Source organism: Equus przewalskii, chromosome 6 (assembly GCF_037783145.1).
Source record: "Equus przewalskii isolate Varuska chromosome 6, EquPr2, whole genome shotgun sequence".
Classification (NCBI taxonomy): domain Eukaryota; kingdom Metazoa; phylum Chordata; class Mammalia; order Perissodactyla; family Equidae; genus Equus; species Equus przewalskii.
Genome location: NC_091836.1, coordinates 66,641,633 through 66,656,806, shown reverse-complemented (window position 1 = coordinate 66,656,806; position 15,174 = coordinate 66,641,633). Strand labels below are relative to the sequence as shown.

The 15,174-nt window shown below is 43.1% G+C and overlaps 1 protein-coding gene across 1 annotated transcript in view; it reads right to left on the bottom strand.

The window, feature by feature from the left end:
- Positions 1 to 2,359: 2,359 nt before the first annotated feature.
- INTS4 (integrator complex subunit 4) overlaps positions 2,360 to 15,174 on the bottom strand; it is a 94,057-nt gene continuing 81,242 nt past the window's right edge. The window contains exons 19-23 of the mRNA XM_008524531.2: positions 11,267 to 11,326; positions 9,577 to 9,736; positions 9,209 to 9,352; positions 6,837 to 6,957; positions 2,360 to 2,789 (exon numbers count right to left, since the gene is read on the bottom strand). Of these exons, the coding sequence (XP_008522753.1) occupies positions 2,611 to 2,789; positions 6,837 to 6,957; positions 9,209 to 9,352; positions 9,577 to 9,736; positions 11,267 to 11,326 (664 nt within the window). The 3' untranslated portion in view covers positions 2,360 to 2,610. The remainder of the gene's footprint in view (positions 2,790 to 6,836; positions 6,958 to 9,208; positions 9,353 to 9,576; positions 9,737 to 11,266; positions 11,327 to 15,174) is intronic.

The window sequence follows — 15,174 nt, the reverse complement described above, 5'->3', positions numbered from 1 at the left end:
GAATGGCGTGAGCAGGTCTGGGTTTTCGAAAGATTACTGACAGCTGTGTGAAGAATGGACCAACGGGGAAGATCTGAGGCAAGAAGATCATTAGGAAGCCAATGCCATATTTTACGAGATACAATGGTGGCCTGCATCAAAGTAGAAACAGTGAGTATAACGAGAAAAGGAGTGAGTCAAGAAACATTTGGAAAAGCAGAATCTGAAGGACTTGATGGCTGTTTTTATATGAGGGGTGAGGAAGGAGTCCAAAGTGACACACAGGTTTCTGGCTCTGATTGCTGGGTGCGTGGTAGGCCACTGACAAAGACATGGTAGACTCCTGTTAGGAAAACCATATTGATTCAGGAGGCTGGTCCAGCCTTGACTTCACCACAAACTCGGTCTCTGGGCTCACACCCTCACATGTGAAATGGAGGTGCCACACCAGAGTGATCTTCATGCTCCCTTACAGGTCTTTGTAATATAAGGTCATTCTTCCACTTCAGTGAAAAAAGTAGGAACCAGATGCAGAAAATCAAGATTCTCATATTTCACAGAACCTGAGAATTCAGGGGAAAAGGAATTTAAAACGTTGAACCGAACCCCTCATATGATACTTGAATTCCTTTGCAACAAACTTGTCAGGAGTTTGTTCACATCCACCTGGAGAATCTCGTATCTCCTAATGCAGCCCGTCCCATTCTCAGCTGTAAAAAACTCAGCCTGCTACTAAGCGGAGACCTGCCCCTTAGTGTAGCTCCACCTTTGGTAGAAAAAGCACTATACTTTGTGTTTTAAGACGTGGGATCAAGTCCTGGCTCTACCCCTTAGGAGAAAGATGACCTCAAAGCCTGTTTCCCTACCTGTAAAATGAGGGATAACCTGGAAGGATTTTTATAAAAAGAGTACTGTATCCAAAAAGGACCCAGTATATCCCTCCCTTAGCACGCTTTCTGTAGCTCCGGCACGAGGGGCTCAGTCAGCAGCCCTGGGTCTTAATGTTTTCGTCTGTGCTTCAACCCAGCAGTCGTCGTTAGGTGCTTGTGTCAGGGCTGTGGTATTATTCAGCCTGACTTGAAGCATAATTTTATCTCCAAGGCAAGGCATCTTGTCGTTGACATACGAGAGCCCACCAGCGGCACATACTTGAGATGTACAAAATAGGTGAGCACGCTAGAAAAAGTAAGCTCCTTGGAGATGATCTTTCTTCCCTTAGTCCTTCTATGCCAGTTATGTCCTCCTGGAGCCAGACTGCCTGGGTTCAAATCGCAGCTCTGTCATTAACTAGTTGTGTGACCTAGGTCAAGTTACTTAATCCTCTGAACTTCACTTGCCTTGTTTATAAAATGAAGATAACAGTACCTACTTCATAGGGTGGTTGTGAGGGTCAAATGAGTTAATTTATGTAAAGGGCTTACAACACTGTAGGGAACACATTAGGTGCATTAAATCAAAAGTCAAACATGCTTGAACCCAAATTCCAGCTCCACCTCTGAGTAATTGTATGATCTTGCTCTTATTTTTATAAGCTTTCCAAGAACCAAACGTGATCAAGACTGGCTGGACCTTCAGATTCTACCAAGCATTATTTAACTAAACTCATTCAACAACGCTTGAGGTATAATGATCTCGATTTTACATAAGATGAGGAAACTGAGGCATAGAGAGCTGAGGATTGGAAGGCTTTTTTCCGTATACTTCCCCTGAAGTAGTACAGCTCAGGCCTTTGGAATCACTTGGATCTGAGCGATCCTCTGACCAGAGGTTTCACCTCTCAATCTCACTTGGCTGTTGTAAGGTTACATGGTGGGCAGAGAGCACAGGGCCTCACGTGGCTAACACTTACGGGGCATTCACTGTCCTCACGCCCCAGCTGCACCTTTCATTCACATGCAGCTCCAACACTGGACTCATCAGAGATGGAGTGGGAAATGGCTTTTTTTCTGACACTGGACCCCTCTTTCCCATAATCCTGGTTTATTTCTAAAATATGGCCTCTATTATTTTGGTTCTAAGGATAATGGCAGGCAAGGTCAAGAATTTCCCTCAGGGATGAAAATGATTCATTCTCCAGTTACTCATTCAGTCCTTGGCCCAGCTATTGCCTGAGTTAGGAAAGGAAGCTCTCAGCAAGATAACGGATATGTCAGGCCATTCAGGAACTGTCAGTGGTGAAGAAGGACAGCTGTGAAAGCTGCTCTGGAGTTGGCCCTGGGAAACACACTATTGCTTTAAGAAACAAGATTATGACTTCAATAACCAGTTTTTTAGAGGTGGCTGCAAAATTGGATCTTTGTGTTTCACACGTGAGGAATGTAAGCAAGTGGTATAAATGTTGAACCCACAGCCACACAAATTTAAGGACCAGGAACTGGAATGACTTGGTGTTTTTCTCAACTTTATTAGGGTAAGGAGTATGGGGGTGGGGTGGGGCGAATAGACTTGAAGGTTTTTGTTTTCTCAATACAAAATAATTTATCCCGTGTTTGATACCAGATGAGACTGTAAGGGTCACATGTTCCTCCTTATGCCTATACACCACTTCCAGGTGAAGTGCCCCAGACTTCTGGCTCACTCTGATACCCATGAAGGGCCTTCTAGGCCACGGCTGTAAAGACTGCTTGTGACTCAGCGCCTTGCAGGTTTGGGCATTATGTAAACTTTTACAGACTTGCTGAAGGGGATGGTACCCTCGATGCCAGTTTCCACCTGAGGTGACATCTCACCACCCTCGATCCAGGGAGATTTTGGAATGCGTGAATTGGAGTTGTAGGCCAACAGCAGCCTCACTTCCACCTGGCATGGTTCTGGAAAAAAAAGACAAAAGAAGTCCTCTATGACTGGGCAACGGCTGGGAAATGGGATGAAATGTAAATAAAAGCAACATCAAAGATGGAAACAGTAGAGTTTCAAGAACATTTCTTCATCTATCTGCATCCCTCCCTTCCCCCTCACCAAACAAAAACACTTTCCCATCCTGAACCCTGTGAGGCTGATGCTAAGACGGCAGACGGACTGCTTCTCTGCCCCCACCATCTCCTCCTCAAGTCTCTGTGGGCTCGCTGCCACTCAGAGCCATGGCTGCCGAGATGAGCAGAGAGTGAGCTAACAACCCTTCCTCCCCAAAGGCCTTCCAGCCTCCAGACAGAGGGCCACAGGTACAAGCATGTGGCCAATGTCATCTGGGGATAGTCACGCTTTTCCTGCACAGCTGATCTCAGCCCTCAGGGCTGTGCGTGCCACAGACTACTGTCTTAGTGGAGAAGCCTGACAAAAAATTCTCACCAGTGAACAGGAACATGTTTCAGTGACCTAAAATCATGTCATTAAACCTTTTGTTCTTTTATGAAATGACATTACAATACTGATCTAGTTTCTGCAGGTGGCAGGCCCCAGTGAAAGCAAATATGCGCTCCCTCAAGTTGCTGACCGTTTGGTTGAGGAGACAGAGACAGCTGCGATGGAGCACAGTATACGCTCTAATCGAGTCTCTAAGAAGTACTGAGGGAGAAGCCCAGGAAGGCTTTGGAACAGAACACCTGCTCTGCCAAGCACAAAGCCCCAAGAGTTCTCACCCTGCCACACCATGAAAGACTGTCACAATCCCAAAAAAGTCCCAAGGTTCTGAGAGGTTCTACGTGACTGCCCAGATCCACACCAGTGACAGAATTTGAGCCCAGTTCATAAGCTGAAGCAATTAATCTTACTATTAGTCATATGGCTTAAATAATGAAGGAAGGGGAGAGGATTTCAGGAAAATCTAAGGGCAAGTGCAAGGGCCAGGAACAGCACAAGCTTGGGATGTCCTCCTTAACTTTATTTGAATAGAGCAAAAGGTACAAGTGTTACAGAGAAGCCCAAGGCTAAGAAGTTCAGAGGGCAGGGGAATGAGGACTGGATGGATCTAAACAAACAAGGGCAGAGGTCCCAGGACTTCTCAATGTCTCCCCAGACCTCTTCCTGGTCATCTCCAGACTTCTCTCTAGGAATCAGAGCAGAGACTGGATTGCTGTCCTCCAGGAAGGGACAGGCTCACAGGCAGCCAGGGCAACCTAGCCAGCCCCAGAGAGCAGCCTCAGCAGCACCATTTACCAGCCATGTGGTGTGGACACTCCCACATAATCTGGGGCCTTCCCCCAGCCTTGAGTGTATCTGTAATGAAACCAGCACTGCTCTCTGGTACCAGGTTCCAGTATCAGCTCTCCCACTATGTTCTCCTCTTTTGTCCCAGATGGCTGTTGCCAACTCCTGACCACAACCAAGCCTCAGCTCTCTCAGCACTTTCAGGAACCAAACCCTGGGAGGTCAGAGGACTCAACCCCACCTGGTCATTATGCCTTCCCTCACCAGCATGTGCTATGAATGGCAGTTCACGCCACTGCCATCAGAGGAAGGAGACAGTGGGAGAAAGAGACAAAAGATCATCTGGGACAAATCATGCAACTTACTCATCATGACAGGAAGCACCTCTCTCTTAGGAGGTATATATTCTTCCATCTTACAGATAAGGAAAATGAGACAGAGGTAAAATAACTTTCTCAGGATCACACAGCAAGAGAGGCAGAATTTGGAACCTGGTCTACATCACTCAAAGCTTCTGACCTGGCAGCATCCTGCCTCCCAGAGGAGAAGCCCCTGATAGGGAGCTGGTGAGAGACTGGATGGAGGAGCTCTCTGCCAACACGAGGCCTCATCTCCTGGTTTAGGAGAAAGAAAGCACAGGTGCCTTCAGAATGAGAACATGTTTCACCTAGTGTCCCAGGTCAGAAGGGAGCATGGCATAGTGAAAAAACTAGGGATTTGGGCATTAGGAAATCTAAGTGCCAGCATCAGTACCACCATTGATTGGCTACGTGGACCTCCATTTATGCATCTACAAAATGAAGAAGAGAATACTAATTCCCACCAGGAGGATGGTCTAAGGATTAAATGAATTTTAATGGCACATATAAAATCCTGTGTCAACTTTTCATTATCTTTTGAGCACCTACTACATGTCAGGCACTAGGGACACAAGATAGAGAGGCACTGGAAATACAGAGGTAAAAGTAACGAGCAAGTTCCCTGCTCTGGTGGAGCCTGCATTCTAATTGGAGAGAAAGTCAGTAAACAAATGAGAAAACATCTGACACTAGTAAATACTATGCAGAGAATTAACACAGAGATTTGTAAGGGTGACTGGGTAGCAACCTCTCAGAGGAGATGATCCTAGATAAATTATAATTCTGCAAGCTCAGGATAGCCTAGATTGTAGCCCTGGTTCAAGCAATGACCTGCTGTGTGACCAGGGACAAGCCAGTAGGGCCCTCAAGACCCTGCAAGTTCTTTTGAGGTCTAATATGCTGTGATTTGTCCCCCTGAGCCTTGGCCCTTCCAAAACAATGCTGTGCCACTGCATTTCTTTCCCCACATCTAGGATCCCCTCCTGAGAAGAGATTAGAATAAGGAATTCTACCTTCCTATGGAGCTAGAGGTTTGGCAAATACTAGTGCAAAAGCACTGCATGCAACAAGGATATGGACTGAGAAATGCTCAGGGAGGCAGACCCTGGGTAAAAGCATTGCTGGATGCTCCCTTGACTGTGCCAGGCCCAGGGTCACCGGACCCCCGAGGGGGATGCCCTGACATTCAATGGTACTTCCTCTTTTTGAAAACTTCATAAAATCAGCTATACCCACCTAACACCCCTGATAGAGGGACTGCATTAATAATGGCATTAAATATTCATATATTTTAAAAAATGGTGAAAGAAAATTCCAGAAAACATCCACCTATCTCTAAAATAAACCAAATCTGGTGGCATTAAATACTTTCTCCAGTAACAGCCATGCTTCTGAATCATCTTCAATGATACAGGAAACACCACGTTTTAGGTTCTGCAGACTGAGTCTCTCTTTAAAGTTTCTAAAGCAGCCTTATAGGCTTGAAATATAATGTCTTTCGCACTTGTATTCTCCCATTTTATTCATATGAATTCAAAAAAATACTTATGCAACTTCCTTGTCTTTTCACCAGTTATCAAGGTCGCTGTACGGGAGGGTAAAGCATGAACAGATCATCTTACTCTGCATTACCCCACAGACCAGCCATCGGGGACAGGAGGGCAGTAACTGTTCAGGGAATGAACTGAGCTGTTCATAAAGAAAGAATGATTTTAAATTTTGGTAAGAAATATAAAACTGTTTTATTTCTAGACATAGCAATGCTCAGAACTAACTAGGTGATTGAGAATTATCATCTTCATTTTGAAGGTGAGGAAACATTCAGAAGGGAGTGGCTAGTCCAAGGTTACACAGCAAGTCAGTGGCAGAGTTAGGACAAGAAAACAGTCTCCTGGCATCCAGCTCAGGGCTCTTTCCATGAGACTCCATTCTATCATAATCTCCTGTATATTTTCTGACCAAAACTTGTGCCTCGTGCAATCAAAGCAATGCAGCGAATTAGCCTGAATGCACACAGAGTGCGCTTTTGAGCTCCTTAAGAAATCAAGGGGCTGGCCCCGTGGCCGAGTGGTTAAGTTCGCGCGCTCCTGCTGCAGGCGGCCCAGTGTTTCGCTGGTTCGAATCCTGGGCGTGGACATGGCACTGCTCATCAAACCACGCTGAGGCAGCGTCCCACATGCCACAATTAGAAGGACCCACAACAAAGAATATACAACTATGTACCGGGGGGGCTTTGGGGAGAAAAAGGAAAAAAAATAAAATCTTTAAAAAAAAAAAAAGAAATCAAGAACAATCTTCAGCAATCCTGATTCAACCATGTATTTTTCAAACCCCAAAAAACCAAACATGTAAGGGTGGGTGTGATCCCTGGGAGCATCTTTTCCTGCTCACTCTGGCCCACTGAGTCCTCACCTGTCCAGGCAGTGTGGGAGAGGTACACCTGGGTGATGAGCCGGTGCCGCCCTGGGCCAGGGTTGCGGAAGTCTGCCGGCTTGGGGTGGATCACCTGAGCCTGGCCATCTGGATATAAGACCTGCGAAGTGACAGAAATAATAAAAAGAGGCAAAAGAGCCATAAGGTCTTAACAAAATTGCTAGTGACATCTGCTGTGAACCCTGAAACAGGAGGTAAAGAAAGATGACACTAGCCTTCACAGAAGACCGCTCTTTGAGGGGAGGGCAACACTGCTGACTCCTCTACACCGCTGCCCCAGCACAAGGCAACGTCTGGTAAATGCTTCCTGAATTCATGGTGAACGAGTGATAGGACTAAAGCATCTCTATAAGTACAAAGATAGGTAAAACATTAATCCTGACAGGAAAAGCCTTCCCGTCATCAGGATGACTCTCTCCCTCCTGGCTCTGAATCATATCATGGCCCAGCATCCATCACCAACCACCAAGTATTAAGAGTAATTTTGTAACTGTATTCTCCCCACCAGCTTATTAAGCCGCTCGGCAATGTTTATCTGTCTCCTTCTACAGAGTCACTGTGCACTGAAGGGTCTGCTCAAATCACTGACCAGTTCTTCACTTCTCATAAAGTGTCAGAGTTCTTTCCGCAGTACCCCAGGGGCCTCACAGCTGTCTGTGGAGAGGGCCTACTGCACGGCACAGCATCCAAAGGAACTACATGAACAAGTGAAGCTTATCCTAGACCCACACAGGACCTAGGCTATGGAAATATAGTGTTAAGGGCAAAGTAGGGAACCACACAGGTCTTTCAGCTGGAAACTCTGGAAGGCATGTCTCAGCCAACCCGCCCCCTGATCTCCTTTCATCTCTCCTCACCTCTTAGGGCCTCCCTGATTCTACCCCTCTTTTTTAAGGCTGCTACTCTCCACACTATCTCCAGGCTCCAGGCCCCCCAACCTTCTACAGCAGAAAGATGCAGGTGTCCCAGCTTCCTGATCCTCGTTATCTTTAAAGAAATACTGGTACCCAAAAGCCCTACTCCTAGGATTATGATTTAACTGATGTAGGCTGAGGCCTGTAAATGAGCACTTTTTAATGCTTTCTGAGTAATTCTAAAGTTCAGCTAGGGTGGAGAACCACTAATGTGGAAGAAAAAAAAAATAAACATCTGCAGTACAACTTCACAGCCAGCTCAGAATCAGTTCTCTACAGGTCTCAGGATTTATAATAAGTGCTGCTGGGAAGCTGGAAGGTTTTTTCCCCTACTGTCACCATAGGAAATATTACCATCTTCAGGGCCTGATTCATCCTTATCTCTTCCAGGAAGCCTTCCCTTCCTGCTCCAGGCTATTTTTCTGTCCTCTGATTGAACTTACTGCTAGTGCTTGAGGCCCTACTTTTATTCACAGCCCTTCTGCTCAGAATACCTCCTTTTGCCCCTATCCTTCGTTCTCTTTCATCCTTTCAGACCTCACCCATGCACCAGCATCTCCACAAAGCCTTTCTTTTCCTCAGTCTCCACCATAGTATTGGTGCCTCCATAGTATTGAATGCCTCTCCATAGTATTGTTCAAAATATTTTTTAAAAGTATATTGCAGAATTTTTTTATACTAGTGAAAAATTGGAAATAACTCTGTAGAGGAGGAAAAATAATTTTCCCTCTGCCCTTCTAGGTTCTTGGCTAGAACCATCTGTCTGTCTCTCACTGAAACTGAGCATCCTGAAGGCAAGAATGCTGACACATTGACCTTTGCAACCCTAGCACTTGGCATGTGCAATGGAATATACATTATTACATGGATGGAAGGATGGATGAATGAATAAATGGGTAGTACTCTTTGTGGGGCTTAACTGTAGACTATCGAAATTGATTAGTGTCTCTACCGCATCTCTCATGTGTCTCTAATGTATCTATCTAACTTGGAAAAAAATATTCCCTAGTGATTTTTGTTCCACACCCATAAATTTTGTTTGCCAAACTGACCCACTCACAGCTTGAAAAGGACTTGTTTATTATGGTTTGCTTGTAGCCCTGAAAATACCAAGTCTTAACTTCACATTACAAGAATAGAAAGGGCCCTGTTATTAGTGAACCCTTACTGGGTACCAGGAGCTGTACATACATCATCTCAATTCAATATCAACTATTCCTATTTGCTAGTTGTAGAATCTGAGGTTCAGAGTTTAAAGTAACTTGCTCAGACCGCACTCAGCTGGACAGCTGAGATTCAAGCCCAGGCTCTTTTCCAAAAAGACTCTTCTCCCTCTCCAGCTTCTGTCCCTCAGGTCAAGATTACAGGGGTGCTCAAGCTAAATGCTTCAACACAGAGTCAGTATAGAAGCTCCATGGGGACCAAAATCGGACAGACCTGGACCTTCACAGTGCTCTGAGGATCCTGCACATGTTCGAGGGTTGCATCAACATCCAGGGCCACCACCAACCCAGATGTAAACCGCAAAGGGTTGTCTGACTCGCCTGCTGGCTCAATGATGGTGGCTGAGGCTTTGTGGATCTGTAAGCAAGAAGAACATATGATGATTCTAAAGCCAGGTCATCCCTGGGCAAGAAATCATGATCTTCACCTCTCTGTCTCCTTATCTAATGGGTGGGCATATGAAAGCCAATCAGAGGAAAGGCCTTAGTCCAGCTGCTCTAATGGTCAAAGAAGATCACCAAGGTGAGCAATTTTGACTGTTGGACAGACTTGGCCTGAAGGGGTATGACACAAACCCTGACCTGCTCTGGAAGGGGGAGGTGCAGGAAGGTACTCTGCCGCAACATGGTGTGTAGAATTTTGACCACTTCTGCAGGTTTGGATGTCATGAGTCGGGGCATAAGGTCAAGAAGTTTGTCCACAAAGCTGTCCTGCAGGTGGGGCAAATCAGCAATGAAACACCTGGAGGGACAAACAGAAACAACTGACTATGCATTCATTCATCACAGGCTGGGCCCCAAACATCTGCCAAGCCCCAAGGTAGGCAAAGTGATGAACTGTAACAGCTCATGGTTCCCGACTGAGACAGCCAGGTGGGTACCCAGTTAATTATGCCTTAGTGACATGATCATCACAACAGCCTTGTTTACGGAATACCCATTACATGCCAGGTATACTCTGACGTATTTTACATTATCTTATTTAATCCTCCCAGCAATCCTGTACATTGTTACAATTGCTTTTTTCATATTGTGGATTAATTAATCTAACAAATATGTCTTTAGGACTTACCAAGTGTCAAGTACCATTCTAGACACTGGGGATGTAACAGTGAGCAAAAGAGAAAAAATGCCTGTCTTATGGAGCTTATATTCAAGTGACAGGAACTCCGAGACTCCGAGAGGATGATGATGCACTGAGGCTTAAAAAGTTAAGTAACTTAATCCCAGCTCTGACTGATTCCACAGTACTTCCGCCTTGTGGAACAGGATAGTCAAAAAATATTTCAGTGAGGTGGTGAGATCAGTGCAAGGACTCAGAGGCTGAATTAAGAAGAAGGAGGATTGTGCAGCTCTAAACAGAGGAGGAACTTTCGCAATTCAGAGCTGTCACCTTTCCAAAACTCTCTCCAACCCAATGGTGTAAAAACAGACTACCTTAAAGAATCTAGAACCAAGAGTAAGGCAAGAACTTAGTTCAGAGTTGAAGCCAGGATCTTAAAGAGACAAGCTAGACTGTCTCATTTGCTAGAGAGCAGTACCTACTGGTGAAAGGAGGTATTGCAACCCAGCCCTATAAGAAGCTCATCCTCCAAACGAAAAAAGAACGAGAAGTATAGTGTTACATAAGCCTCAGGTCTGGTGAAGTTCACAGGGTAGAGACAAAGGTGACAAAATAAAATATTAGACTTAATCAAGTGCTTTAAAATTCTATAAATGGCTGCCTCCTGGTATTATACTGACAGCACACACAGGTCTGGTCACGACCTTGATTCCTACTTCTTCGCCAAGACTTCCACTCATCTACTGCATCTGTTTTAACCAATTTGCTTCATAGAGAATTCTGAGAAAACATATCTATCCTACAAAATAAAAGTTACCTACAGAATTATGGAAGAATTTTTGTAGATTAGAGAGAAATACGTAAGTTTAAGATCAGTGGTAAAAAAAATAGACAAGTTGTGACTTTTCAACAAAAGAGTTCATGAGTTTCTCACATAATACTTGTCTTCTTATGATCGAATGTTAAATCCAAATGACTCTTGATGTTTTTATTATTCTGTTGTATGTTTACGTTTGAAGCTAACATCAAAGAAGTTTGTTTATACACCACTAAAGAAAATACACAAATTAGGGCACACTGCCACAGACAATAGTTTGGCTACATGGGCTAAACCAAGAATTATGGCTTGTGATCACTCTTGTCGCTCTGTAAGTGCTATTCTCTGCATAACCAAGGTTGAATAAGCTAGAAGAGTGATGAAATACTTACCTTTGAAAAAAGTCCACTTCCTGTAAAAATTTTTCACACATCCCAAATAAGGGGTCGACCCTGTAGAAAAGAGAAAAAGTAATTTGCTTGTGAAATCTGTGAACAGAAAAGTGAGGACGAAAGTCCCAGAAACCTGAGCCTACATAAAAGGAGAATGAGCACATTACACTATAAAAACTATGTCTAAGTGAAATAGAAATCTGCTAATAGACTCAGGGGGAAATATTTGCCAGGATCCCAAGATCCAATTAAAATACTGCAGTGCCCATTAGGTTCAATGAACTTTCAAAATCAAAGACTATCACAGGCCACTCTTGGCACCAGATTCACTAAGGACAGGACGGGAGGACAGCTTGCAGGCAGGGCAGCGTCATGCTCCTCCTCTGCAGGAGGCCTTGCAGCAGTCCATTCAGCAGTCCATCCACACAGCTGTCTGGGAGCTTTGACTCTGCAGCTGACAGCTCGGGGGCAAGGAGATGAGATCGACATTGGGTGAGAAGTCTCATGCTCCATAGGTGCTAATATCTCTTGAAACGACTCCATGGGTATATCCCTCCAGGTCCCCACCAGGGATATGCCCAGTTACACGTATCACTGCACTCGATGAAGCCCAAAGCTATAGTGTCTGCATCAGGTAATTATAGTTTATTTATAGCTCCTTCTAGTCTGCAAGCAATTTTCTGGAGAGATCATTTTTACCATAGCAGTGCTACCTAGTAATAGAGTTGACACTATCAGGTTTCCAGGGAACAGACCTAGAAAGTTAACCAAAGGTCAAATTCTCAGGCAGAAGGGGAAAAGGTTTTGTTACTACTTTGCCCACAGACGCAGACTATATTCTTTCCTCTCTATCTTGACTCCTCTGGCCTCCTAGTACTTAAGAGTATTTCATTTCAGTAAAAACTTATTGCATACCTTAAAAATCCAGGCAACATGTTAGGCCAATGTAACTGACTAATCACACAACAGATTTTTCCTTTTGATCTTTGTGCATTTTCTTTTATTTCTTCTAATTTCTGTATGAAACTTTCCATTTATTTTCACTAATATATTATTCATTGGAGGAGTAAAGTTCCAGTGAAGAAAAACAAATACTTTTTGCTTATATAAAAACATATAAGAGAATGGTGTCAAGGTTCTTAATAACCTAGTTTAGTCTTTCTACTAAAATGTAAGCTCCATGCAAGTAGTGACATTGTATTGATCATCACATATTTCCTGACACAAGCAGCTATTCAATAAATATTTGTTGAATGAATAAATATATGAGAAACAGCAAATGGAAACTTACTCTACAAGCAACATTCATTTGAATTCTAATGACCTACAATGGCTGGGGAAATGTACACTAATTACCAATTTGAACTACCAATGCAAAGACAATGGAAAACTACCAGATGCTATAAGGATAATCAGGAGCTGTAAAGGAGACCAAGCAGAGCCCAGTGAGCTAAAGTCAGGGCAAGAAAGCACAGAAAACTTAAAAAAAAAAAATTCTAATAAGTAACCTCAGTGAGATTTACGAGGAAATCTGAAAGGACATTGCATTGATAAAGCAAGAGAAACTGCTACAAAAAAGGTACAGAGAAGAAAGCATACTTGGAAATAAACAGTAATAATGAAATCAACTCAACAGTCAAAGAACACCAGAATGAAAAATGATGAAAACTGAAAGTGGTAAATTAAAAGAGCACACTGAGGAATTTACTCAGAATTTAGAGTAGAAAAACAAAGAAATTATGAGAGAAAAGTTAAGATACAAGGAAAATAGATCCAGAAGATTCAACATCCAATATGAGACACTGGAGTGGACAGAAGAAGTAGTAATTAAAGAAATAATGGAGGGGAAAAAAATCTCTGAGCTAAACACGGGGTTGAGACTTCAAAGTCCCACTGAAGGTCAGTAAGAATATTGAAAGAAAACACGCCCCGAAATAAATCTAGTGAAACTTGTGAATTCTAAAAAGAAAAAGAAAACTTTATAGCTTTGAGCCAGGAAAAATAAGAACCAGAGTGACATCAGACATCCTAACTGTAACATCAAATACTAAAAGGCAACAGAGCAATATTTACAGACTTCTGAAAGAATTCCATTGATGTACGAAAGCAAAAGGCAGGCAGTTTCAGACATACAAGGTCTCAATGAGTATACTACTTATATACTTATTCTGAAAAACGATTACTAGAGAATGTTTTCCAGTCAAATCAATAGTGAATCAAAACAATGAATTTTGAAAGGCAACTGGTACAAACAGAACAGTGGTGGGCAAGTTGGAGCTAAACAATTTTGATAATGTACTTACACAGATTAACACATATTTTAAAAAAGGATTCTTAAAATAAGAGATACACTATAAAAAGATAATAAGTTGAAACTAAATTCTCTTTTTTTTTTTGAGGAAGATTAGCCCTGAGCTGACTGCTGCCAAACCTCCTCCTCTTGCTGAGGACAACTGGCCCTGAGCTAACATCCATGCCCATCTTCCTCTACTTTATATGTGGAAACCTACCACAGTATGGTGTGCCATGAGGTGCCATTTCCACACCCAGGATCCAAACCGGCGAACCCCAGGCCACCGAAGCAGAACATGCATACTTCACCGCTGCACCACCAGGTCAGTCCCCTATTTTTTTTTTTTTAATTTTATTTATTTATTTATTTATTTTGAGGAAGATTAGCCCTGAGCTAACATCTGCTGCCAATTCTCCTCTTTTTGCTGAGGAAGACTGGCCCTGAGCTGACATCTGTGCCTATCTTCCTCTACTTTATATGTGGGACGCCTGCCACAGCATGGCTTGCCAAGCGGTGCCATGTCTGCACCCAGGATCCGAACCAGTGAACACCGGGTCACCAAAGTGAAACGTGTGAACTTAACCGCTGCGACACTGGGCCGGCCCTGAAACTAAATTCCAAATTATTTAACAGTATGAGACGATCAAATAAAAGCACACTAAAACTTTCATCTTGATCTGAGGTGATCTTGACAGAGGTGATCATAAATTCTATTTAATTTTTTTATGCTTATAAATATAAGCTCAATATGTTTATTAAAAATTTAAGAGTAAAAATACTACTGATACAACTAATATGAGCTAACATTTATCAGGGTTTACTGTGAATGCGTCAGGTGGCATTTTAAGGGCCTTACATATTTCAATAGTCCTGACAGTAACCCTGTGGAGGAGAGGCAGGTACTATTATTATCCCACTTTAACTTTGGGGGACAAACTGAGGCACAGAAGTCTTAAGTAACTTGTCCAAGCGCACTGTCTGCAAATGGTGGAGTCAAGATCTGGACCCCAGCAATGAGGCACCAGAGCCCTCTCAGCCACTATGTTCTACTGCCTCTCACTTGAAGAGGTTAGAATTAGGGTACAGAAGACCCTGGAAGAAGAAGGAAACAAAGGAAACAAGTGATCCAGCAGAAGTCAAGAAACAGAATGCATACAAATGGAAAATATAAAATAACACGGTATGAGTACAGACCAAATAGAGTCTTTATATAATGACATGGGAAAATGAAATATCATACTGTTTGATGAAATGAAAAGGAGGCAGAACAGCAGACTATATTATGATTCCACTTATGTTAAGACACATACATTTATAATCTACACCTGTTTATCTGGCTCGGGAAAAGTCTACTGACAGTTATTTTAGAAGTGTTAGATTACCAGGGGACCATCACTTAATCTGCAGTATTTAAATTTTTTACCACAATCATATATAAACTGAAAAATAGATCTATTTTTTTTAAATAAAAAAGTGCAGATGCTACCACAAGCACCTATCTTTTCTCAGCTGTGACTGGCACACAGTATGAATTAAACATTTCTCCAATGAAAGCAGGGATATCTCTAAGATTAAATCACTACCTGAGTTTATCAGGTCACTGTCAGGATAAGTG